General features: G+C 37.5%; 2 protein-coding genes across 5 annotated transcripts in view; both read left to right on the forward strand.

Annotated features, from left to right (window-relative positions):
• Positions 1-16,166, forward strand: part of LOC127673662 (zinc finger protein 431-like) — a 51,939-nt gene extending 35,773 nt beyond the window's left edge. The window contains exons 2-4 of one of the 3 annotated variants that reach the window (XM_052169450.1): positions 11,774-11,900; positions 12,143-12,203; positions 13,521-16,166. In XM_052169450.1, the coding sequence (XP_052025410.1) occupies positions 11,774-11,900; positions 12,143-12,203; positions 13,521-14,625 (1,293 nt within the window). In that variant the 3' untranslated portion in view covers positions 14,626-16,166. The remainder of the gene's footprint in view (positions 1-11,773; positions 11,901-12,142; positions 12,204-13,520) is intronic. The other 2 variants (XM_052169452.1, XM_052169451.1) reach the window with 2 other exon arrangements.
• Positions 3,224-27,553, forward strand: part of LOC127673658 (zinc finger protein 431-like) — an 82,034-nt gene continuing 57,704 nt past the window's right edge. The window contains exon 1 of one of the 2 annotated variants that reach the window (XM_052169442.1): positions 3,224-3,319. The gene's annotated coding sequence lies outside the window, so the exon portion shown is untranslated. The remainder of the gene's footprint in view (positions 3,320-27,553) is intronic. The other variant, XM_052169445.1, reaches the window with a different exon arrangement.

Below are 27,553 nucleotides of genomic sequence, written 5' to 3' on the forward strand. Positions count from 1 at the left end.
TTCTTTTGTTTTTTGTTTTTTTTGTTTTTTTTTTTTTGAGGCCCCCAGAGCTATGAGTGTTCCTCTTAGCACTGCTTTCATTGTGTCCCATAAGTTTGGGTGTGTTTTGTCTTTATTTTCATTAAATTCTCTAAAGTCTTTAATTCCTTTCTTCCTTGACCAAGTTATCTTTGAGTCAGATGTGGTTCAGCTTTCAAGTTTATGTGGGCTTCCTGTTCTGTTGCTATGGAAGACCAGTCTTAGTCCTTGGTGATCTGATAAGATGCATGGAATTAGTTCAGAGTTCTTGAAATATTGAGGCCTGTTTTGTGACCAATTATATGGTCAGTTTTGGAGACGGTACCATAAGGTGCTGAGAAGACGGTATATGCTTTTGTTTTAGGATGAAATGTTCTATAGATAACTTTTAAATTCATTTAGTTCATCATTTCCTTTACTTTTTCTGTTTTTTCTAGACAGGGTTTCTCTGTATAGTCCTGGCTGTCCTGGAACTCAGTAGACCAGGCTGGCTTCGAACTCAGAAATTCGCCTGCCTCTGACTCCCAAGTGCTGGGATTAAAGGTGTGTGCCACCACCAGCTGGCACTTCTGTTACTTTTAATGTGTCTCTATTTAGTTTGTTTCCATGATCAGTCCATTGATGAGAGTGGGATGTTGAAGTCTCACTATTATTGTGTGAGGTGCAGTTTGTGCTTTGAGGTTTAGTAAGTTTCTTTTATGAATGTGAATGCCCTTGCATTTGGAGCATGGATGTTCAGAATTGAGTGCTCATCTTGGTAGATTTTTCTTTTGATGAGTAAGAAGTGTCCTTCCTTATCTTTTTTCATAACTTTTGATTGAAAGTCAATTGTATTCTTTTATTCGATTGGCTACTCCAGCTTGCTTCTTGGAAACATTTGCTTGGAAAATTGTTTTCCAGCCCTTTTTTTTAACTTATGCATTCCTTTTATTTTGAGCACTTCGTTTAGCAATGCGTAGCAACGGGCATAAGAAAATATAATTACAAATACTCCAATCATAAATCACAGTCTTCTCTCTACCCATCTTCATCTTTGCACATGTTGGTTGGTCCAGTAAATATAATAAAGTTCAAAACAAAGCCCAAAGCCAGGAAGCTTCTTCTTCAGGCTATACCAAAAAAAAAAAAAAAAAAAAAAAAAAAAAAAAGGATGAATTAGATTCTAGCTTGCCTTTGTGTCCCTTTTGTTTGAATATTAATTGAAACATTAGGTTTTCTTAAGGGAAACAAGAATATTTTTAGAATTTAATGAGCAGTTACCTCTGTAATTTCACTATGCCAACCACTGAAAAATAACACAAGATAATGACATGAGTGTGTTTTGTGTTATATATGTATGTGTGTGTGTGTTTATATATATACATAAACACACATATTGAGGAGTGCAAACCTGCTGATTTCCTAGACCAAGACAGGCCCTAGTTATGGACTTGTGAACTCCTGCGTGATGTTCACCCTGCACCCAAACAAAATGAGAAATGTATCTGTTAAATAACACTTTCCTTGTCTTCAGTCTTGTTTACTGTTGTTTTCCTTCTTCCATGAATTTTCAGTTAAGAAATTCAGAATTACTTCAATTGGAACTTGATTCTTCTCTTATACAGTGTACCAAGGCCACTGTTCTCCTCCTTCCAGTCCTTTCACTTACCCCACCCACTGCTATCCTGCTCTTCCCTAGGTCCCCTCTCTTTCCTCTCTCCTCTCAAAACAAGACAGAGAAGCCATGGCGAAATCCCTCATTTTGAGCCTGAACTTGGCAAAAAATAGGAAGAAAAGACCATCAAGATCAAGCAGAAGAATCAGAGATACACCTGTTCCCAGTGTGAGATGTTACTCAGATGACCATGATAATCGCCATAACGTAGAGGAATGAGACCTAGCTAACACCCATGCCGGCCCCATTTTTGCCTAATAAGTCTATGTGAGGATTCCTGGAAATCCAGACACTATAAGGCATGGGTTCCCTATGATGTCCAGCTCCTCAAGTTAATCCAAATACTGGTTGACCACTGAAAAAAGTTTGTCACAACCTTGCTCAGCACATATTGCAGACTATAGAGATTGTAGCTGGAGGGTTTACAGCTTGTATTATGTCCAGGATTTTCTTTTTGTGGCCATGAGTACCTTCTGTCCACAGAGAGTCTAGAACCAAGAGATGAAGGCTCTGGGCCTGCACACATTTAATTTTCAGTTTTATTTAGCTGTGTCAAAGTTGTCTTCAACAATGAATCCCCAAGGTCAGTTTTCAGTGAGTAATTTTTCCTCCTAAATCAGCCTGACGTATTAGAGACATCCTTGACCAACAAGTGAAGGAAATGTAAACCTTTCATCACAGGGCAGCCTTCCTGGCTATAAAGATGGCCAGGTCAGACTCTCCTTTACTAGGAGTGATCAGTAGGGTCACTGCCATCATTTCCTGAAGGTTTTCAGTGCACTGAGTTCCTATAGTAACCCGGAAATTCTCCCTAATTCCAGTTCATTCTTCTTGCATATTCTGCTCTCTTATAAGGGAATTCATACCATTTCTGTCACTCTAAGTCTGGGTTTCCTCATTTGGCTGATTTTTTTCTAGTTACATTAATTAGCCTGTAAATTTCATGTTGACATTTTTCAGCAGCTGAATGATAGTTCATTGTGTTAATGTATCATGTTTTTTTTTAATCCATTCTTCATCAGTGGGAAATAAAATTTTGTTTTTAGTATCTAGCTAGTATCAATAAAGCTCCCATGAACATAGTTGATCAAGTCTTTCTGTGGTATTGTAGATGGAGAAACTGTTTATATATTCCTGTCTTAGGTTTTTATAGCTGTAACGAGACATGATGGCCAAGGCAACTCTTATAAGGACAACATTTAATTGAGGCTGGCTTCCTGATTCAGAGATTCTGTCGATTTATCATCAAGGCAGGAACATCAGCATCCAAGCAGGCATGCTATAGAAGAAGCTGAGAGTTGTACATCTTCGTGTGAAGTCTGCTAGGAGAAGCCTGGCTCCCAGGCAACTGGGATGAGGTTTTTTTGTTTGTTTGTTTGTTTGTTTGTTTGTTTTTGGGTTTATTTTTTGTAATTTTCATTTATTTATTATATGTGAGTACACTGTAGCTATCTTCAAACACGCCAGAAGAGGGCATCAGATCTCATTACGGGTGGTTGCTGGGATTTGAACTCAGGACCTTTGGAAGAGGTCAGTGCTCTTAACCACTGAGCCATCTCTCCAGCCCAAGGATGAGGGTTTTAAAGCCCAAGCCCAATGCACACCTGATGCATCAAGGACACACCTACTCCAACAAAGCAGCACCTGGTAATAAGGCCAATGTCTGAGCTAAGAATATGAAAACCACAACAAAGCCAAAGTGTGGTAGAGCTGGGTATTGAGGTAGATGGATTCTCCTTTTTCTGATAACATGATTATTGATTTACACAGTGGCTGTATTAGGTTGCACTCTTACAAGCAGTAGATGTGTGGTCTCAGTCGTCTATATTCTCAGTAATATGAACAATCACATTTCTTACTGATCTTAACTATTCTGACATGTTTAATAAAATGCTAGGTATCCTTTGCATTTCTATATTGGCTAAGGATGTTGAACACTTGTTTTTATGCCATTGGAGATTGCTCTGTTGAGAAGACTCTGTTTATATTTGAACTCTGTTTTTTTTTTTAATTTGTTTTGTTTGTGTTTTCAGAACATCTAGATTCTTGAGGTCTGTATATATTTTTGTATATTATATCTCTTTTTTTGCATTTTATAAAACTATCAGATATGGCTATGGCATAAATATTTTCCCCTTTTGTAGACTGTCTCTTACCGCATTGACTGGATTTGTGTTTTACAGCAACATCACAGTTGCATGAGGTCCCATTTATTCATTATTGATCTTATTGCCTGCACTATCAGTGTTCTTTCCACAAGGTTGTGTCCTGTGACAGTGCACTCAGGGATGTTCTCCCTTTCTCTTCTATCAGGTTCTGTGTGTCTTTTTTATTCTAAGTCTTTTATCCACGTGGACTTGTATTTTGTTCAAGGTAAAGAGTATAGATCTATTTCCACTCTTCTGCATGTAGAGCTACAGTTTAACAAGCACTATTTGTTGAAGGTGCTGTGGGTTTTTTGTTGTTGTTGTTGTTGTTCTGTTTTGTTTCTTTGATTATTGTTGTTGGTGTTTATTATACATTTTTAGATTCCTTATCAATGACGAGGTTTACATATGTTGTAGGTATTATATCTGTGTCTACACCACTATTCCACTGATCAACTTGTCTATTTGCATGCCAATAGAATGCAGTTATTTTATTGTAACAGATATCTTTGTCTCTCCTAGGTTTTTGTCCTGGGGGTTGAAAATTGCCCTTTCAAGGTCTTTACGCTCTTCTTTTCTAATTTGGAAGGGGATTTTATTGAATTTGTAGATCACTTTTGATAAGATGGCTATTTTTTCATGTTATTCATACTAATCTATGAGCATGAGAGATTTCCCCATCTTCTTATATCTCTTCAATATTTTCACAAAGTTGAAATGTTTATCATAGATGGTTTTCAATTTCAGTTTTAAAATACAACTAATATTTTTATATTAATTGAAGCTGCTTTGTATCTCTAATTTTTCTTTGAGTCCATTTGTCATTTGGATATAGGAAGTATATGAGAGGGCTACTGATTTATTTATTTATTTATTTGTTTGTTTGTTTGTTAACTAGTATCCAACCATTTTCCTGAAGATATTTGTCATCTATATAAGTTGATTTTGGAACTTTTAGGGATATTAATGTATATTGTATGATCTTCCAATTCTGATATTTTGACTTCTTGTTTCCAAATTATTATTTCAGATTGTGTTTTTATCCATTTCTTTAAGGGATTTATGTGTTTCCTATTTAACTGATTCTAACTGCTTCCCTGTATTCTCCTGTATTTCTTTAGGGGAGATGCATATTCTCTCCTGAAGGTCCTCTATCACTTTCATAAGGTGGGATTTTACATAATAATCATGCTTTTCGGTTGGGTTAGGGTATCTAGGACTTACTTTGGTAGGAGAATTGGGTTCTGATGTTGCCAGTGCCATTGGTTTCTGTGACTTATGTTCTTGTGCTTGCCTCTTACAACCTGGTTATCTCTGGTGTTAACTGACCTTGCTGTCGGACTGGAGCTTGTCCCTCCTGAGAGCCTGATTATGCTGGGCCTCCTGGCTTCAGTCTGTCTCTGGGTATGGAAGGGGCATAGAGCACCTGATCTGTGAGCCTAGCTGGGGAAGACATCCTGGGAGTCAAGCTGTCTCTGGGTCTTGGCGGAGTTAGGGTGCTCGTGCTGTTCCAGGTCACTGTTTCTTCAGTCTGGAAGGATGTGTCTCTCTCTGGCAGAGTGGGTGGTACTGCGTCTTCTGGGTCCCAGGATCCCAGTTAGGCCAAATATTGGAGCAGGTGTGGGGGACTCACTGGTGAGCTTGGTAGTGTCAGAACTCTTAAGAGTCATGCTGCATGTTTATGAGTATGGGACAGCAAATGGGAGAACTAGAGCAGACAATCCTTTTTTGACAATCTTATATCACTATTTATATTGAGGGTTTTCTGTATTCATGAGAATGACTTTTGTGTGTTTTTGTCTGTGAGTATGAGTGTGCACACTGGTGTGCAAGTTCAAGCCCTTTCCAGAACTCCATATACGTTAAGCTGTAAAAGTGCCAGAGCATTTGAGAATGCTCCCTGCTTTTACTGATGCCCCAAATTTAATACCTAGCATTCATATGCCTTGGCATCTGTCTTTAGAATACGGCATCCAACTCTTTCTTCTGGCTTTCTGTGACACTGAGATTTGGTAGTTACCTGTGAAAACCTACCATCAAATAACAGCTGGATGCCATGTGGGTGAAGCAAGTGATGCTGGTTTGGATAGCCCATAGGTGCTAAACCCTCTGCACAGTTTATTGCCAGTGTAAAATCTTGAGTCAAGCAGACTAAGCCAACACCCAAGTATTTGGAGACCTTGGTGTACTCCTGAGTACAAGAACACAGGGCTTCCAAAAGCAGAAGCCTTGTCCTCACATCTTACATAACAGCTTCTTGGGGATGAAACATCCAATTTTAAATCAGCTAAGTAGTTATGAAAACCTGACTTTAGAATGTTATAATTGAGTTTGGTGTTTATCCATTGAATTTGCCATCAAGTATGTCACATTCTATTTCAATCTGAAATTAGCTCAACAACTGGAGAAACGATTCAATGGGCTTGCCATTTCAAAATCTTTTATGAATCAGTGTGTGTGCCCTCACCAACATTCAATTGTGTATAATGATAAAGGAAAGCTTTTCTGTCTGAGTTTAAATGAAATGCACACTAAGTCCTTTGTGTCTGGATTTTAGTGAAAGTTTTGGCAAAGCATTTGCTTAATCAGTAAGTTTGGCTTAATAAGTGAAGGCTGATATATAGTTTTGAGACTGTTTGACCTTTGACAAAATGTTGTTTTGGTAGATATGTATGTATATTCTTATTTCCCTCTTGGATGCAAAAGATGGCAAACTTGAGGAAATCTTCGTATGATTTAAAGGTATAAATTTGCAGTGGGAATGAGTGTGTAAGTGGGAATAGTGTGGGAGATAGGGTGGTGTTTGTGTGGCTCAAAAAGCCTGGCTTCTCAAATGGGAATTATGACATATGTTGCTCCTATGTGTTCATAGTTACCAAAAGACTGGGGTCATGTTAGAAATTCTGAGAGAAGGGGTGTCTGGGAGTCATGAAAAATCATGGATCCAAGTTGATGATATGTGCTCTGCTTCACATATTTTCCATCTGCTTCTCTTTCTCTTCTGTTTTCTCTCTGTAGATTTCTTTGTCTATGTTCTGCTTGATTGCTATTGAAAGAGACCTCTATGTCTTGCTTTCTTGCTTGTGTGTGTGTGTATCCATTTTCCATGCAGTTCTCGTTTTGTTTCAAACATCTCTGGTAAGCTCATCTCCAGCAGAGTACAGGTAGTTTTTTTTTTTTTTTTATTTTACCTTTCAATGTAGTCATTTACGCCAGGTTTTAGTTTTCTTTATCTTATGAATCAGCATTCCATGGCTCCAAGCCCTTGATTCTTAGGAGACTGGGGGCATACATTTTTTTCTTAACACTCAAAGTTCTGTCTGCCTTTGTTAAGCCCGGATGATAGGCTTCTTGGGTAGGACCCTGCCCTGAAGTTACTGTTTCCACCAGGCCTGAGGGTAAACTTGCTCTGTCCTAGGATGATCCTGAACTCAGGAATCTATCTGCCTTTATGAGCTTAAACAGACAAACAAATAAACAAAAATAGGTGGGTTGGGTAATTTTCTAAAGGACAGGCACACAGTGCACTGCTTTTGTTCCTTCAGATTCAGGAAGACCCTCATATAATTCATATTGAATCATTGCTTCCTCATAGTTGAGAAACATTGTATTTTCAAACTCATGAATAGAGAGTTCTTTCCCTTAAATGTTGTCCTAAAGGTCCCATTATTTACCATTTTGCTGAGATGTAACCATACTCTTAACTCCTGGACTCGGCCTTTTTCTAATTATCATGGAGTCATTATCATTAACAGGTGGGACATCCCTCCCCAGAACATTATCATTGCCCAATACAACCTTCAACACTCTAAGAAGCTCAGGCCAGGGCCCTGTGCCAGGTGCAAAAACTGTCACTCAGTCCCATCAGTGCCAAGCCGGGCTTGATGCTCCTTTGCAGAAGTTCCAGATATTTGCCACCTCCCAACCTCCTTCTGTTGCAGATTTCCATACATTCTCATGGTGTACTGGCTGGTTTTGTGTGCCAACTTGACACAGGCTGGAGTTATCATGGAGCAAGGAGCTTCAGTTGGGGAAGTGCCTCCATGAGATCCAGCTGTGGGGCATTTTCTCAATTAGTGATCAAGTGGGGAGGGCCCCTTGTGGGTGGTGCCATCCCTGGGCTGATAGTCTTGGGTTCTATAAGAGAGCAGGCTGAGCAAGCCAGGGGAAGCAAGCCAGTAAGAAACATCCCTCCATGACCTCTGCATCAGCTCCTGCTTCCTGACCTGCTTGAGTTCCAGTCCTGACTTCCTTTGGTGACCAACAACAGTGTTGAAGTGTAAGCTGAATAAAACCTTTCCTCCCCAACTTGCTTCTTGTTCATGATGCTTGTGCAAGAATAGAAACCCTGACTAAGACACATGGCCATCTGGCTATGTGTCCTCTCTCTCCCCAGACCTGTCCTGAACCATCCCAATTTCCTCCTGTTGTCCCACCTCCCACATAGTTCATCTATCTGCCAGTCATGACTATTTTGCACTGCATTCTAACTGAGATTTGAGTGTCCTCACTTACATATTATATCTTCTTTACCTCTTTTGTGTCTGTAGAGTACAACCTGTATATCCTGTATTTTATGGCTAATAGCCATTTATAAGTGATTTTATGCCATCCATGTCCTTTTGTGACTGGGTTACCACACAAAAGTTGTTAATTTCAAGATCCATCCATTTGCCTGCAAAATTAATGATGTGTTCATTTTTAATAGCTGATTAATATTCCATTTTTAGGTGTACCCCATTTTCTTCATCTACACTTTGAGGAACATGTGAGTTGTTCCAAGTTCTGGCTATTACAAATAAAGCTGTCATGAACATAGTTCAGCAAATGTCTTTGTGGAGTATTGGAGCATCTTTTGGATGTATGATCAGGGGCTGGGGATATAGGTGGCTCCTGAGGTAGAACTATTCCCAGATTTCTGAAAAAAAAAATGCCCTGAACATTTCCATAGAACTTTTACAAGTTTGCACTCCCATCAACAATGGAGGACTGCTCCCCTTCTTCCACATCCTTGCCAGCTTGTGCTACAACTTGAAGTTTTGATCTTAGTCATTGTGATGGGTATAAGAGTTGGTTTAATTTGCATTTTCCTGATGACTAAGGACTTTGAGCAATTTTTCAGCTTCATCTCAGCCATTTGAGATTCCTCTGTTTAGCTTTGTACCCCATTTTTCAATTGGGTTCTTTGGGTTGTTGGTGTTTAACTTCTCAAGATTTTTATAAATTTTATAAACTAATCCTCTGTAAGATTTAGGGTTGCTGAAGATCTTTCCCAATCTGTAGGCTACCTTACTGTCCTATTGACAGTTTCTTTTGCCTTTCAGAAGCTTTGAAGTTTAATGAGGTTCAGTTTTTTATTTGTTGATATTAGAGCCAGCGTCATTGGTGTTATGCTCAGGAACGTGTCTCCTCTTCAAATAGTTCAGGTCTTTCTCCCACTTTCACTTCTATGAGATTCATTGTATCCAGTTTTGTGTTGAGGACCTTGATCCACTTGGATTTGAATTCTGTGCAGGGTGATAAATATGAATCCATTTTCATTTTTCTGCATGCAGGTTTCCAGTTAGATCAGAACCATTTGTTGAAGATGTTCTCTTTTTCCATTGTTTGCCTTTCTTTCTTAATCAAAAATCAACTCTATATAGATGGGTGTGTTTATTTCTGGGTCTTTGAGTCGATTCCATTGGTCCACATATCTATTTTTGTATCAATATCATGCAGTTTTCATCAGTGTTGCTTTATACTGCAGCTTGAGTTGAGGGATGGTGATTCCTATCAAAGTTCTTTTATTTTCTAAGATTGTTTTCACTATCTTTGGTTGTTTTCCCTTTAAAGTTGAAAATTACCCTTTCAAATTTTATAAAAAATTATTTTAGAATGTTGATGGATGTTGAACCTGTAGATTGCTTTTGGTAACATGGACATTTTTACTATGTTAATCCTACCTAACCAGTGCTTGGCTGTCAGTATCTGCATCTGTCTAATTCAGCTAATGGTAGAGCCTCTCACAGAAGACCTGTGCTACGCTCCTGTCTGCAGGAATGACAGCATCAGTAATAATGTTAGGGCTTGGTGACCACACTGTGGATGGATCCAAGTTGGGCTGGTCAGTGTTCAGCCATTTGTTCATGCTCTGCTCCATTTTTCTCCCCACATTATTTTAAGAAAGGAACAATTTTGAGTGGAAATTTTTGACTGTGAGGGCCTCCAATGGAGCCTTGTCTGTGTACTGGAGGTGGTCTCTTCAGGTTCCTAAGTCCCTCTATTGCACATTTGCCTATGGCTACCACATTGAGTCCTCTGAGCCTCCCCTTAGAGTTTCTCCTCTAATGGAGTGCTTGTTACTCATTGGTATGCCAAATGTCACATGTCCTCTTAGTAACAAAACTATCTTCTAAATAATGAAAACTTGACTATGATATTTATTTATCAAGCTGTAAGGGAACAATAACTGAGCAGTTTTCTTCTATTTTCATCCTCTAAGTTAATCTGACCACTTCCCAGTCAAAAATCCAGTAATACTTGCATTTTTGGATTTTGTGTTTATCGTAGAAGGCAATGATGAAACAAATTAGGCCTAAGACTAAGAGAGCAACCTGGATCTGGCCTTATATTAAATGTGGAGCAACATGCCTGCATTTTTGCTTGTTTGTTCTTACACTATTGGTGGCTGGGCCTGGAAGGTGGATTTTTCTACATGTCAAAGCATGTGCTGTTATGCTGAGCTTTACCCACATCTAGAATTTGTTAAATTTCGTGGAAAATATCATTCTAATTCTGTTTTCCTATTTGGCATGTATTAATGACATTAGTACTTCCTAAACCTCCTTAATCATTGAATGGTAGGGGCATGGCATTCTTCCTGCCTGTTGTGTTAGCTTTGAATTTTGGTTGTAAAAAAAAAGAGTATTTTTCCTGTATGCGTATATATGCATCTCCTGTGTATCTGGTCCTTTCAGTAGTCAGAAGATGACCTCAGAACTCATGAAATTATACTTATGCTTATTTATGTGCCTCTATGTAAGTACTGGCCACTGGGGACACTTCTTTTCAGGGACAGCAACTGTTCTTCACTGGTGATCCAGTTTTTCAGTTTTATGTCATTTATTTATTATCAATATTTAGGTCGCTAACATTTCCATCTGTCCATGTAAACATGTTTTCCCTTTTAATAAGATATAGTTTGCTGGTCACTAGAGGCACATGCCTGTAATCCCAGCACTTGGGAGTTACGGGCAGGCGGATATCTGAGTTCAAGGCCAGCCTGGTCTACAGATTGAGTTCCAGGACAGCCGGGGCTATACAGAGAAACCCTGTCTGGAAGCAAACAAACAAACAAACAAACAAAAGATATAGTTTAATGTTACAATTAAAACTTGGGCACCTCAGGTTCTGGAAGATTAATATAAACCTGGAGAGAATGTATAATTCATTTTGAGAATTAAGTAATATTCTGATTTGTTCCTTTCTTATAGTTTGAGTCTATGATTTTTCCCCCAAGGGATACCTTTTCGTAGTATACAACTCTGGCTCTTCTAGAAGTCAGTGCCTAAACCAAGCTGTCATCAAAAACAATGAGATATTTGTGCCTCTGTATCCTGAGTGCTGAGATTAAATGCATTCGCCAAACTAAACATCTTGCTCATTGCTTTTCTAGTCAGCAATTATTCATAAAATATCTCTTTGAACTTACTACTATTGATCTTTCTGCTTGTCTCTTTATGTCTATCAATTGGCTTTTCTCCTTCAAGGGTTTATCCAACTAAAAGGGTAAAGAAATTACAGATGAGAACCTCATTCAGTTTACTTCAAAAGTTACTTGGTGATCATGATTTCATTATAACTTTTGTGTCAGGAAACAAGTAGGTGAAGTACCAAACTTATTTTGAAATATTATCAAAGAAATGTACATGTCTAATATTTCATTATCATGCTACTTTTGTATATGTTTTAGAATGCAGTGACATATGATGATGTAGTAGTGAACTTTACTCGGGAAGAATGGACTTTGCTGGATCCTTCCCAGAAGATTCTCTACAAAGATGTGATGCTGGAGACCTATAGGAACCTCACTGCAATAGGTAAGACTGTAGATGCTGTTTCTCTTTTTACAATAGGAGGAAACTTTATTTTTGAAGTGGCGGTTGTTCGTCTGTGTGTTGTTTGCTTCTGTTGTTATTGATGCACATCTACAGTTTTGTTTGAGAAGGAGGAAGAATGAGGTGAATAAATCAGGCCTGTTTTTAGGATCACTGAAGATTGTTCCTTAAATTGTGCCCAAATTTCAGTAATATATCATATATTTTCTGGTACTTTCTTTTAGGCTATAAATGGGAAGATAACAATATTGAAGAAGATTGTGAAAATTCTGGAAGACATAGAAGGTAATTTTCTTGTGAATGGTGATCCTAATATGCCTTACATTGAATCTAAATTTGTTCTTGAAGTTTTAGATAAAATCAAGAGTGTAAAGAAACACAGGTTTATGGATACTGAGTACTGAATTCTCACAAAGGATAACTCAGTTTCAGAATTTCGATTTGTGTTTGCTAGGCTTTCCTTTAAGACAGAAAACATGGAAACAATGCCTTAACAGATAGTACCATTTCAAACACAGCCCCATTCAAGGTACACTGAAGAAATGCTAGTCTGTTTAATATCATACTACCAGATAGGGCAAAAAGTATGCACATTTAATATGTACTCAGTTAATATTCAAAACTGTCTAATATGCAAACAGTCCACAGCATACTGATATTACTCACATCCTTGTGGCAAAGTTGTTAAGATTATTGAGAGTGGAAGTTCATGGAAGATAGAAAGTTTGTTGTAGAGAATACTTTATCTAAATGCCACATGTCTGTGAGGAATAAAAAGTAAAACTGGATGAAGACAAGGATCAGTGTTTTATTCTTCATTCCCTGGGTGTATTATATGGAACAGATATATCTCTGTCTGTCTATCTATCTCTATGTCTATGTGTCTCTATCTATTTATCTGTCTGTCTGTCTGTCTGTCTGTCTGTCTATCAACAATCCATTGAATATAAATGTTACAATACTCTACCTAAGATATGTTAACATAAAACCTACACCTCTCTCACAGGACATTTAGAGGATTTGTAGTTTTCCCCGCTTAGAATAAATTTGTTAAAAGTTATAAAAGTTTACAGTTAAGTGATTTCAGAACTTCCTTGAGAATACATCAACAACCTCAGACTCCAGAAAATCGCTATGAGTGTTAGTAAGGTAGAAATTTTCTGTTTCTCCTGTATAACTTCCCAAATGTTGTGTGGCTCACATTATTGAAGAATTTATGAGTACAGTCATTGTGATAAAGCTGTGAATGCTTGCACATTTTGTCAAATATGTTAAAAACCTCATACAGAAAAGGATACTATAATTTTGAGCCATGTAATAAATTTTCTTACCATCACAGGTATCTTAAATATGTAAATAATACCCATAATGAAGCAAACCACAATGGATATAAACAAAGTGATAGAACATTATTATATCTGATTCCTCTCTATAATTAGAAAAGATAGTTAAACTAATACATACAGATAAATAATTCCTTAGTATAATGAATGGGGTAAACATTGTAAACATGCAAATCAACATATACAGGTTTAAATGAATTACTTCTGTAGAGAAACTCTCTGTATATATCAAATTTGTTAAAACCTATTTATATCACAGGCATCTTCAAAAACATGAACCAACTAACACTGAAGAGAAATCCTATGAATGTATTCAAAATGATGGAGCCTTTGCAAAAAATATTTACCGTCAGATACATAAAAACATGTATACTGGATCCTTTGTGTCTAATACTGGTCTTCAAATACATACAAAAACACATTCTGGAGAAAAAGTCTATGATGATAACCAATGTGGTAAAGCCTTTACTCGTCACAGTAATCCTCAAGAGCATAATAAAATACCTACTGGAGAAAAACACTATGGATGTAACCAATGTGGCAAAGTCTTTCCATGTCACAGCAAACTTCAAATCCATAAAAGAACACATACTGGAGAGAAACCCTACAAATGTGACCAATGTGGCAAAGCCTTTGGATATGACAGTAATCTTCAAAGGCATAAAAGAATACATACTAATGAAAACCTCTATGAATGTGACCAATGTGGCAAAGTCTTTACATGTAACAGTGGTCTTCAAATGCATAAAAGGACACATAGTGGGGAGAAACCCTATGAATGTAACCAATGTGGCAAAGCCTTTGCACGTCACAGCCACCTGCAAATTCATAAAAGACAGCATACTGGACAGAAACCCTATGAATGTAACCAATGTGACAAAGCCTTTACACAATTTATTAATCTTCAAATCCATAAAAGGCAGCATACTGGAGAGAAACCCTATAAATGTAACCAATGTGGCAAAGCCTTTACACGTCACAACAAACTTCAAATTCATAAAAGAATACATACTGGAGAGAAACCCTATGAATGTAACCACTGTGGCAAAGCCTTTGCATGTCACAGTAATCTTCAAAAGCATAAAAGGACACATACTGGAGAGAAACCCTATGAATGTACCCAATGTGGCAAAGCCTTTGCATGTCACAGTGATCTTCAAATCCATAAAAGAACACATACTGGAGAGAAACCCTATGAATGTACCCAATGTGGTAAAGCCTTTGTATGTCAGAGTGGTCTTCAAATGCATAAGAGAACACATACTGGAGAGAAACCCTATGAATGTGATCAGTGTGGTAAAGTCTTTGCACGTCACAGTAATCTTCAAATCCATAAAAGAAGACATACTGGAGAGACCCTATGAATGTGATCAATGTAGTAAAGCTTTTGCATATCATAGCAATCTTCAAATGCATGAAAGAAAGCATACTGGAGAGAAAACGCCATGAATGTTTTCAATGTGGCAAAGCTTTTGCATGTCACATTAAGTCTTCAAAGGCATAAGAAAACACATACTGGAGAAAAACCCTATGAATGTGACCTATGTGGCAAAGCCTTTGTATACCATAGTAATCTTCAAAGCTTAAAAGAATACATTGTGGGGAGAAACACTGTGGATGTAATGTGGCGAAGCCTTTGTGCCACACCAACTCCAGTGGAGTCTGTGTGACGTGACAAAAGTCGTGCTTTCAGATCTGAGGTGTGTGTTCCTTGGAACTGAGCCTCCTGGAGGTCCTTGGCATCCTGCTTCTACAAGCTATTCCAGTGCATAGATAAGATTCTGTGGATTTGGGTTCTGTGCCTTGTCTTTCTTGATTTTTATGATAATAGTTAACATAATGCAACCTGGCCAGATCTTGATAGATCAAGGGCCTAAGGGATGTTCCAGGAAACATTCCTGATAGTGTGATCACTCCAGGACCTACAAAGACTGTTGCCAATGAACCTGATGACCAGCACCAGGTAATACCAGACTTGGGTCAAAGAAGATTCATGAACTGTTCAGCATAAGATCCCCCATTTTTCCAAGCTTTATCTAGAGTTAAGTAGAAGGAAAATGAGATATTTTGAGATGAATAAATTAGTTATAATAGGAAGAGTTGTTTGTGAGAAACCCAGATATAGTGGATAGTGAAAGGATAAAAGTTCAACAGCTGGTAGGGAAAGACCAGGATTTTGTCTATTAAGGAGAATAGTTTGGAAATTCAAATAATTATAGGATATAGTAAGAAGCATTATTTAGAGGGTGTTGGTGGGCTTTTTTAGTAAATAGGGAAATTTCACAAAGGCTCAGGATAACAATTCCAAACTGGCCTGACTAGCCATAAAATATTAATAAAATTTACTAGCTACAGCAAATTTGCTCAGACTATAGCTTGGCAGAATTCTAAGAATAGGTAACCTCAAGTCTGGGTTGATTAACCACTGTCTGGGTACCAAAAGGTTCCCCCCAAATATTTGCTGATCTGTGCTTTTTAGTTTCAATTTAAATTGTAATATGTACCCCCCCATCTGATATCACCTGATGTAACCTGGCATGAAATCAAAAAGTAGTTCCTAAAATCATGTGTATATATCTGAGATGTTTACAGAAGTAAAATTGCAGCAGATTCAAACTGCTTTTTGGTGTGTTGTGTCTATCTGTCATTCAGCTGACTCCTTACCTGCCTGAGCACCAGGACCCTGCTTCTCCCACAGGACGAGACCCAACTGGGTCTGTCCGTGGCACCTTTGCACAATTTTTTCATCTTCAAAGTCATAACACATACTGGAGAGAAACTCTAGGAATTTAATCAGGAATTTAAAAGCCTTTGCATGTCACCGTTAATTTCAAATCAATAAAAAAATACATACTGGAGAGAAGCCCAAGGAATGTATCCAATGTGGCAAAGCATATATGTGTGTGTGTGTATATATATATATATATATATATATATATATATATAACTAAAAATGTATGTTTGTGTATATATATATATATATATATACACATATCTTTTTATTGAAAAGGGGAGTAAAAACACTTTATGAAAAGATTAAAGATTTACATTGAAAATATTTCAGATAAAATAGAGATACAGAGAAAAACACGTTATTGGCAATTTTCATGGAAAATTAGAGTAAAGTGGTAGACATGTAAAACACTGCTAAATTAATTGAAATATGGAATAGAAACATTTTATGATAGAATTGAAGATTTACGTGGAAAATACTTCTGATAAAAATGTAGAAAAATATCTTAGAATTTAAGATTATCATGAAAAATTTTATATAGATATAATAATAGTAGGCATAAAACTATTCCTAAATTGATTGAAAGTGGAATTATAAACATTTTCTGATAAACTTGAAGATTTACATGGAAAATATTTCTGATAAGATTGAAGAAATATGTAGAAAACATGTTAAAATTAAAGATTATTGCCAGATGGTGGTAGCGCATGCCTTTAATCCCAGCACTTGGGAGGCAGAGGCAGGTGTATTTCTGAGTTCGAGGCCAGCCTGGTCTACAGAGTGAGTTCCAGGATAGTCAGGGCTATACAGAGAAACCCTGTCTAGGAAAAAAAAAAAATTAAACATTTTCATGGAAATTATATAGATAAAATGATAGACATAAAGATAATTCTGAGTTGATTGAAGGTGGAATTATAAACATTTTCAGATAAAATTGAAGATTTATGTGGAAAATATTTCTGGTAAAATTCAAGAAATATATAAACAAACACATTAAAATTGACTATTTCGTGGAAAATTTTATGTTTAAAATGGTAGATATAAAAACTCTAAATTAATTGAAAGTAGAATTAGAAACATTTGTGATAAAATCAAAGATTTACATTGAAAACATTTCTGATAAAATAGAGGAAGTATATAGAAAGACATTAAAATTGAATATTATGAAAAATAATGCAGATAAAATGGTAGACATGAAAAACATTACTAAATTAATTAAAAGGGGAATTATAAACATCTCCTGATAAAATTGAAGCCTTACATGAGAAATATTTCGTTATTCTATGTCTTTTTATTGGGGAGTTGAGTCCATTGTAAAGAGATATTAAGGAATAGTGATTGTTGCTTCCTGTTATTTTTGATCTTATTTTTATGTTTGTGTCGGTATCTTCTTTTGGGTTTGTTGGAAGATTACTTTCTTGCTTTTTCTATGGTGTGGTTTCTCTCCTTATGTTGGCATTTCCCATCAATTATCCTTTGTAGGGCTGGATTTGTGAACAGATATTATGTAAATTTGGTTTTATCATGGAATATCTTGCTTTATCTGTCTATGATGATTGAGAGTTTGCTGGATATAGTAGCCTGGGCTGGTATTTGTGTTCTTTTAGGGTCTGTATGAGGTCTGTCCAGGATCTTCTAGCTTTCATCATCTCTGGTGAAAAGTCTGGTGTGATTCTAATAGGTCTGCCTTCATAAGTTACTTGCCCTTTTTTACTTACTGCTTTTAATATTCTTTCTTTGTTTACTGAATTTGGTGTTTTGATTATTATGTACCGGGGGTGGGGGGGGTGGGGGGAACTTCTCTGGAGATAGAAAACCTTGGAAAGAATTCCGGAGTCAGATCAGACCTTCTAAGACATGAAATATAGTCATGAGATTACAGTGGAGGAATATGTCTGATTCTTTTTCCTGCACTTGAGATTCTTTTCCTCCTAAATAAATGCTTTGCTAACTTTGATATGAAGATTTGTGCCTATTTTTATTAAAATATGGTATACCTTGTTCGTTTGATATTCCCACGTGGCCTGTTCTGATTTCAAGGGAAATGGTAGAGTGTCTGCGTGTGATGATAGGACAGGAGGGATGTAGAAAAGTGGAGTGAGGTGGTACTGTGCTCCAGATATAATGTGCTAGATGAGATGAAGTGAAAAAAAAATAAAAAAATGTAACTGCACACATTTTAAACAAGGTATGAATCAAATATATATTTAGTTGTAACAAATGCAGATAACCAGTGTATATACATATTTCACTGTGAGTCTCCCTGTACTCAAGGATCATCAGCTGATATTGGTTCTTGTAGGCAATGGGAGCAGGACAGCAAACTTGTGTTTCACAAGCCCTGTGCATTTGGACAATGAATGATCAATACAGGACCAGCTTCAGGGAGTCAGATCCACTTTACTTATGGTGACTCCAGACTTACATAATTTGGAATACTGGGAATAGGAACTTCCAGAATGGTCAAAACTCAAGGCCTAGAGTACCAAAATGCCTCATTAGCATGTGCAAGCATTTTAGGAATCTGAAAAGCTATGAATATTGGTTTATATCAGGATGAAATTAGTTAATCCTATATTTCAATTAAGTCACTGTAACATCTCTAAGGTAGAGGCCTATGTAGAGTCTGTAAAATCCCTACACAAAGTCAGAAATGGAGCAACCACACAAATGAAGGCTGTTTCCCATTATGGGTGAGCCTCAAAAGGCTTTCTAGTCTTTAGTGAACTTTGACCTTAATAAGATGAGTTTTCCCACATTTAAGTATAAATATTGTGTTACAAGTCTTAGACTAAATTTGTTTTTCAGATCTTTACCATATGTAATAAACTTGCAAATGTGGACATAGTTTTCTGCACACTCTAGGAAGACATTTTCAGAGACCACGGGCATTTAAGAGGTCAACATTTTGAGACTGTTAAGTAGCTATGTCTTAGACAAAATTACTTTTAAATTGTGGAGCAGATAAGTTTTACATAAGAGATATTAATTATTGAAAAAACATTGAAAAAATTCGCAGCATCTTCAACAAATAGTGCTGGTCTAATTGGATGTCTGCATGAAGGAGAAATCAAATTGATTGATATCTATAACCATGCACAATACTGACGCCCAAGTGGATCAACGAACTCAACATAAAACCTTATACACTAAGTCTAATTGAAGAGGAAGTAGGGACTACCTTGAGTGCTTTGGTACAGGAGACAACATCCTGAAGAGGACTCAATAGCTCAGGCGCTAAGCTAAATGTGACTTTGTGAGACTCCAAGACTCTCTGAAGCAAAGGACAAAATCAATAGGCAGAAACAGCAGCCGATTGATTAGGAAAAGATATTCACCAGCCATACATTCAGTGGAGGGGTGATATCTAAAAGAACCTAATAACTATGAATTTAGACAAGTCTATTAACATAATTTAAAATGGAGTGTAAAAGCAGTGTATTCTCAACAGTCTCCTACTTTATGCCTACTCATTTTGTTTTTATGAATTGTAATGTGCTTATCAAAAGCTAACAGCCACATTTACATGAATATATGGAATATTTGCCTTTTGGGGTATGGATTATCACTCTGATTTTTTTACCTTGATTTCTTTACTGAAGAAACCATATTTTTATTTTTTATCAGCTGAGTACTATTCTCTTGTAATGTTATCTTTCGACACCCAAAGGACTATTTTATTTATATTTTAACTTTATTGTTATAGTGCAGAGTGCTTTTATGCCCTCCTGCCACCATGCCTATTTGGTCCATAGCTGCCCATGTTGTTAAGTCTTTGCTCTTCTAGTTGTATCAGAGAGATTCTGGAGTTAGTAAATCTGAAACTGCCTGATGCACAGCTTTAGATCTTTGATAGTCCAATGTTCAGTACATGGTAACTCACTCCTACATAATCACTATTTCAAATTAAGAGGCTAATGAACTATACAGGTCTAAAGCATACACTCCAAAGATATCCATCAGAGACCAGCCACACCAGGATCATTGAGGTTCACTCCCCTCCATACCTGCTGCAGCAACGCTATCCATGACCAAAACCACCCAGGTGGCTGTAGGGCCTCAAAAGAACACAATCAACAAGACTCAGGGCAGTATGACAACTGCAAAGCACAGCTCCCCCAAGGTAGCAAGCCCTCAATATTTTAACACAACCAAAACACAGGAAAGAGACCTTAAGTCCAAACAAATAAAAATCATAGAGGCCTTGAGAGAAGAAATTAATAAATCCCATAAAGAAATTCAATCAAAGAGATAGAGGAGTTTAAAGAGGAACGAATGCTATACTTCGTAAATCTCTCAATCAGTGTAGAAGAAGAAAACAAGATATTTCAAGACAAAAACAAAATGAAACCATATCTTTACACAAACCCAGTCATACAGACAATACTGGAAGAAAAACTCCAACACAAGAAGAACTGCATCCAAGGAAGCAAAAGATACAAGGGACAACACTTTATGCTCATCAAAACAAAAATTTACCAAGATGATGTCTCAATTCTGAACATCTATGCCCCAAACACAAAGGCACCCACATTTGTAAGAGAAACATTGGTAAAGCTTGCACTGCAAGTACTCCAGTCATCCAGATAAACACTAAACTCAATAATCTCTGAGTCAGGGAAGAAAAAAAAGAATGAAATTAAAGACTTTCAAGAATTCAATGAAAAAGAAGGCACAACATACATTTATAGCATGCAATGAAAGAAATGCTAAGAGGAAAGTTCATAGCACTGAGTACTGGAAGAAATCAGAAAGTTCTCATATCAACAATTTAAAAGTAGACTTGAAAAAAGAAACAATGTAGCAAAAAAGAAGTAGAAGGAAGGAAATAGTCAAAATTAGTGCTGAAATCTGTCAAATAGAACAAAGAAAACATACAAAGAACCAATGAAACCAAGAGCTGGTGTTTTAAAAAAAATCATCACGATAGACAAACCATTGGCCAAACTAACCAGGAGACAGAGAGACAGCATTCAATTTAACAAAATCAGTAATGAAAAGAGAGACATTACAACTGACACTGAGGAAACTTAAAGAATCATTAGGTCTTACTTCAAAAGACTGTACTACACAAATAGAAAATCTTTAGGAAATCAATACTTTTTCTAGACAAACACAACTTAACAAAAATAAATCAAGATCTGTTAAACTATGTAAAAAGCCGTATAATACCTAAAGCTGGAAAAACTCTCATAAAAGTCTCTTCCACAAAAAAGAAAAAGAAAAACATAAAAACCAACCAAACAACAACAAAACCAAAGCCCAGTGCCAGATTGTTTTAGTGAAGAATTCCAGCAGACTTTCAAAGAAGAGATAATTACAACAAAACTCATTCAATGAGGCCACATTTACACTTATTGTAAACCAGATGAGATCTCATTAAATTGTTAATAGTTCAAAACCACAGCATACAAATTGGGAAAATTATCTTAACTAACCCTACATGTGATAGAGAGCTAATCTCCATAATATATAAGGAACACAAGAATTTAGACTAAAAAAAACTGAATAGCCCAATTAAAAACTGATGTTCAAAGATAAATAGAGAATTCTCAATAAAGTAATCTTGAATGGCCAAGAAGCCCTTGAAGAAATGTGCACCATTATCAATAGCCAGGGAAATGCAAATCAAAATGACTCTGAGATCCCATCTTACTCCCATCAGAATGTCAAAAATAAAAAACTCAAGGGACAGTACATGTTGCGAATGTGGAGCAAGGGGTCATATCTGTTGAGTTTGCAAACTGGTAAAAACACTGGAACACAATCTGCAAGTTAATCAGAAAGTTGGAATTAGTTCTAGCTGAAGACCTAACTGCACTACTCCTGGACCTATACCCAAAAGATGCTGCACAATACCACAAGGACATGCGTTGCACTATGTTCATAGCAGCTATTAGGATTCTGCCTATGCTCCACCCCACAGTTACCTGGCAACATCCAGGTAGGTCTGGCCCACTATAAAAGGGGCTTCTTGCCCCTCCTCTCTCTTATCTTCTTGTTCTCTTGTTCTCTCTTGCCCTCTTGAGCTCTTCCCTCCCACCTTGCCTCACCCCCACTCTCTACATGGTCATGGCTGGCCTCTAATTATCTCCTCTCCCCTCTTTCTATGTTTCTCTGCCCCTGCCACTCTTGAAACTCTCCTCCACATGCCCTGAATAAACTCTTCTGTACTATGACATCATCATGTATTTGTGTGTGTGTGTGTGTGTGTGTGTGTGTGTGTGTGTGTGTTACCACACGGGAAGGAATGCCTTCCTAGGCATGGGCCCAATGAGGCACCCCTACCCCCACACCTCCCTGACACTTCATTCTCTTTTTATGATCACAACAGCAGCCTTATTCATAATAGCTAGAAACTGGAACTAAAGGATTGTACCTTATCAGAAGAACATGATTTCGCCACGGAATGCTACACAGCTTCCAAAATAAAGACATCATCAATTTTGCAGGCAAATGGGTGGAAGTTGAAAATATTATCCTGAGTGAGGTACCCCAGACCAAAAGGCATACAAAGTATGTAGTAACTGAAAAGTATATTGGCCAAAAATTACAAAATACCCACAATATACCCCACAGAACCCAAGAAGTTAAACAAAGAAGGAAGTCCCAAGTCGGGAGGCTTCAATCACACTTAGAAGAATGAAATTGACATGGGAGGGAGAAGGAGGGAGCACTGTGGGACAGAATAGAGGAAGGGAGAAAGGAAGCATGATCAGGTATGGGAGAGACAGGAGAAAAGCCCAGGGGCCAACAGTGTGAAAGGCAATATGCAGCTGCTGGGTGGTAGAAGGGTGACTTTCAGAAAGTTGTAGAGACCTGTCATGGGCTACACTCTAGGGTCTCAGAATGGGTAACATTAGCTGAAACAGTGGGAATATGAAATTGAAGAGACCACCTCTAGTCACAATTGGCAGGTGGAGAGAAGGAACTATGTGGGAGAGGAGACACCAGGAGGACAATGGGAGGGTTCAGGATCAGGTGTAGGGGGGCAGAGGACAGATAGACAGATGGCCATGAGAATGTATGGTAATCTGCAACTGAAGGAGGTGAGGAGGTGGCAAACATTTCCTCTGTGCCAAGCCTGACTTGACCTTACTGGGTCAGAGTGACATGTTTCCTAGCCCTAGGACAGAGCCCTGGTGTGAACTTCCTAGAATGTTCAGGGTTGCTGTGGGCCACAGGCTTGCTTGCATAATACTGTACAATTTTCACATTCCTCTGAGTCATGTCCTCCTGTTAAGATTAATGACTTAAATATAAATAGAAATGGCTGGAGTCCAGGAGATAAGGTTGGAGTTGTGTCTCAACAAAATGGTAAACACTGGTACCTTTAGAAATATACTTAAGGGAAAGAATTCTAAATACATGAGTTTGAAATTTTATAATTTCTCAAATAGTCAAAAAAGATTCAATTTGAATTATATGAGGGTCTTCTATAATCTAAAGGAACAAAAGCAGCTGCACTGTTAACCAACTTGATAGAAAATTACTAAAGGAGATAAAGATTTTTAGGGAGTGGTGATTGACAATGATTGAAGGTGTTTGTTTAATTGTTTATTTGTTTGATTCCTGAGTTCGCGATCAGTCTAGGACAGAAAAAGGTTACCCTACAACCTGGTGAAAAAGTAATTTCAGGACAGAGTCCTGCCCAAGTAGACTATCTTTGGTGCTTGACAAAAGCAAATACATCTTTGAGTTATTTTGGAATTTTAAGAAAACATGTATGCCTCCTATCTCCTAAGAATCGAAGCATTGGGGTCATAGGATGATGAATCATAAGCAAATCAAAAAGAAAACATGGAGTAAATGACTGGATTGATAGGTAAAATTAAACACTGTATCTTTATTCTTCTTGAGAGGATGAATCCAGAAACATTTGAGGATGAATAGAGGGAAAGGCTTGTGGAATGAAAACACACACACACACACACACACACACAGAGAGAGAGAGAGAGAGAGAGAGAGAGAGAGAGAGAGAGAGAGAGAGGAGAGAGAGAGAGAGAGAGAGAGAGAAGGGTGGCAAACAGGAAAGCAGGACATGGACAGAGAGACCTCTTAGAATAGAAGTAAGCACAATATAGACAGGTAAAACTCCAGAGAGAAAACAGAACAGAGAAGCAGACTGGAAAAGCTCTATCAAGCAGGACACAGGTCATTAGCTTGGATCCACTATTTTTCTTATCACTACCTCCAGATACTACTTTTTTCTCTCAGAACCTCTCTAAGCTAAGCTTTGGCACCTATAAACAGACCCACATACTGTTAACATATACCATGTTCCCACATGATATCCCAGGGTTTTTAAGCTACAAGAATACCACTCGGTATCCCACACGATTCCCCCTTATGCACTCACTCCCACTGCAGATTTACCCCTTTAAACCCTGAAAGGCTTTCCTCAAGTTTGCCATTCTTTTTATCCAAAAAGAGACAACATGAGAAATGTGAAAATACATGTATTTTTCCAATCACAGTGCAGTCTAGTTCAGTGGCGAAGTGTCCTTGTTAATAGTCATGATACATTATTCCCAATTTACTCATTTTGTATTAAGGAATGTTACTATTGCTGATGTTTCTATACAATTGACCTGGAGATAGGGACTTTGAGGATTATTTTCATATTCCTGGAGGACTTAAAAATATCTATCAATGAACATTATATTTATCTCAAAATTTCAAGAAAGGATACAACTATGTGTTTATATTTATTACTAGCTATACAAATATAAGTTTAAATTCTTCACAGTGGAAACTTTAATTTCATGATATGCTACCCTAAATGTAGATGCTCCTACCACTTCTAATGCATTACACACCTCTCTTGTTTACTCAGTGTACACCTTGGCTGTTAACTGGCCTTCCAGTTATTGGTGATGCTATTACAGAAGTCATTAAATTTCTTCTGAGTTATGGCAGAAGTATATCTAGTCCAAATAGTCAAAGTCTTATTGAACTATTTTGATCAACGTATTCATTTTATTTATTTGTGTGTTTGTGAGTATGTGTAGGGGGTGTGTATTATATGTGGGGCTGTTCCTCTCTGTTCCTTTTATCTGTTCCTACATCTTAAGTCTGATGCTTCTCTTCTTCTTTTTTCTTTTATCTTTTTTTAAAGATTACTTTATTATATATTATTATTCCCTGTCCCCCTTCATCACCACTTCCCATAGCCCTTCTCCCTGCCCCTGTCTTCTTGGAGTTCAGCTTACGTGTGTCTGTCGGTTTACTGCTGTCTTCATTGTTAATGAAGACCAGTCTTAGTCTGTGGTGACATTATAGAGTACGTGGTATTATTTTATATTCTTGTATCAGTTGAGAATTGTTTTGTGAGTCTTTATGTGGTAAATTTTTGGAGAATGTATAATGAGGTGCTAAGAAGAAGGAATTTTTTTTGTGTGGTTTTTAGATCCTGGATGGTTTACTTCAATTCTTTTACTTCTTTGGTTTTCTTTTCCTGTATTTCTTTAAGGGATTCATGTTTCCTGTTTAAGATATTCTATGTTTTTAACTGTGTTCGCCTGTATTTCTTTAAGGGTGTTATTTATGTCATTCTATGTCCCCTATCATTATCATGAGATGTGAGTTTTTATCAGAATATTGCTATTCAGGTGTACTGGGGTATCCAGGCCTTGATGTGGTGGAGAATGGGGTTCTGATGATGGCAATTAGCCTTGTTTTCTGTTGGTTATGTTCTTCGGTTTGCCTCTGGCCATCTGCTTATGTCTGGTGTTAGCTGGTCTGGATGTCTCTGACTGGAGATTGTCTCTCCTGTGGGCCTGGGAGCTTGTGAGCCTAGGTGTGTCAGCACTCCTGGGGGACAAGTGATTTCTGGGTAGGACTGTGGTCTGGAGAGCTGTGGCACAGGGTCAGCTCCCTGGCATAGGGTGTTATTTCCATCTAATAATATGAGGATCATGTTCTTTAAGAGTCATCATGTTTTGTTTTCATTTGTAGATATATGTTGCATTTTGTTTCCTCTTTTAATACTGGTTTGCTTTTATTAAATTACTTGATAATGAAATGCACATACATATGTTGTATAGATTTGATTTAGATTTAAAGAGTTGGTTTTAATAATGATTTATTTCATCTCTCAGTCATTGATTCCAGAGCCATAATTGTTGTCTATAGTGTGTTCAGAATTATATGACATTTTTGTGTCTGATACACTAAATTTGTATCAGAATAACAATATTTGAAACAATAAATATTTCCCTGACAAGTTTTGTTCCCACCATCCAATGACCACACAATTATTCATCAAGGAAAGAGAACTTCAGACTGATTTATCTCATTAATATTGAGATAAAAATACTCAAAAAATTCATAAAGCAAATTTGGGAATACACCACAAACATGCATCATGATTAATACGTTTCATTCTAGAGGGTCTTTTTTTCTCTTTTTTAAAAAAGATTTTATTTATGTATATGAGTACATAAATAAAATATGTAGCTGTCTTCAGACACACCAGAATCCCATTACTGGTTGTGAGCTACCATGTGGTTGCTGGGATTTGAACTCAGGACCTCCAGAAGAGGAGCCGGTGCTAATCTCTCCTGAGCCATCTCTCCAGCCATTGAATGATATTTCAATATGTAAAAAACCACCAAGGTGCGGGCAGTGGTGCTGCATGCCTTTAATCCCAGCACTAGGGAGCCAGAGGCAGGCAGATTTCTGAGTTTGAGGCCAGCCTGGTCTACAGAGTAAGTTCCAGGACAGACAGGGCTATACAGAGAAACCTTGTCTCGAAAAAACAAAACAAAAACAAAAAAATCCACCAAGATAATCTACCATATAAATGAACTAAACAATAAAAATCACATGATTATCTCAGTAGATGGTGAGAAAGACTTTGACAATATCCAACAAACCTTCGTTTTAAAGGTATTAGAGAGACCAGGGATCCAAGCACATATTAAACAAAATGAAAGAAAAGTACATAAAGCTGACTGCAGAAAACCAATTTGATTCTGAAACACTTATATATCTCTGAATTCTGGCGCTTGAATTTAATTCTACCACTGATTGTGAGAAAATTATAACCCCATATGTGGGAAGCCATCCTGAGCTATTGGGACTTACGCTTGCTTACTCATGGCCCTAAGGTGGTGGCTGCTAAAATATGAGAACAATTAACTAGAGCCTTCCCCTTGAGCTATCAGTGCGAGAAGATTCCCGAGAATACCACAAGATGTTCCTGCCCTATCCAGGGAATGTACCTGCCGGCGTGAACTCCGGGTGTCCTCTCCAGATGACCAGATGAACTCTTTGCTTCCTGCTTCAACCCCTAGGGGTGTCTCTGCCCTTCCCTCCTTTGTCTGGTGTGAAGGTTATTTCCCTCTCTGTAAACCTTAAAACCCACTTACCTCCCCAACATTAAACGAAGCCTTGACATAACCCAGACTGACTTGTCTTTGTTAGCATGCTTGGCTTCCTTTCTCTCTTCCCCCCATTTTTTACCCTCAGGAAGTGCCTCTTCGGGACCCGGGAATAACTGGACCTGCTGGACGGGTCCCCCATAAAATTAATTGATTTTTTTAGGAAGATTGTAT

This window comes from Apodemus sylvaticus, chromosome 23 (genome assembly GCF_947179515.1).
Source record: "Apodemus sylvaticus chromosome 23, mApoSyl1.1, whole genome shotgun sequence".
In the NCBI taxonomy this organism is placed as follows: Eukaryota; Metazoa; Chordata; class Mammalia; order Rodentia; family Muridae; genus Apodemus; species Apodemus sylvaticus.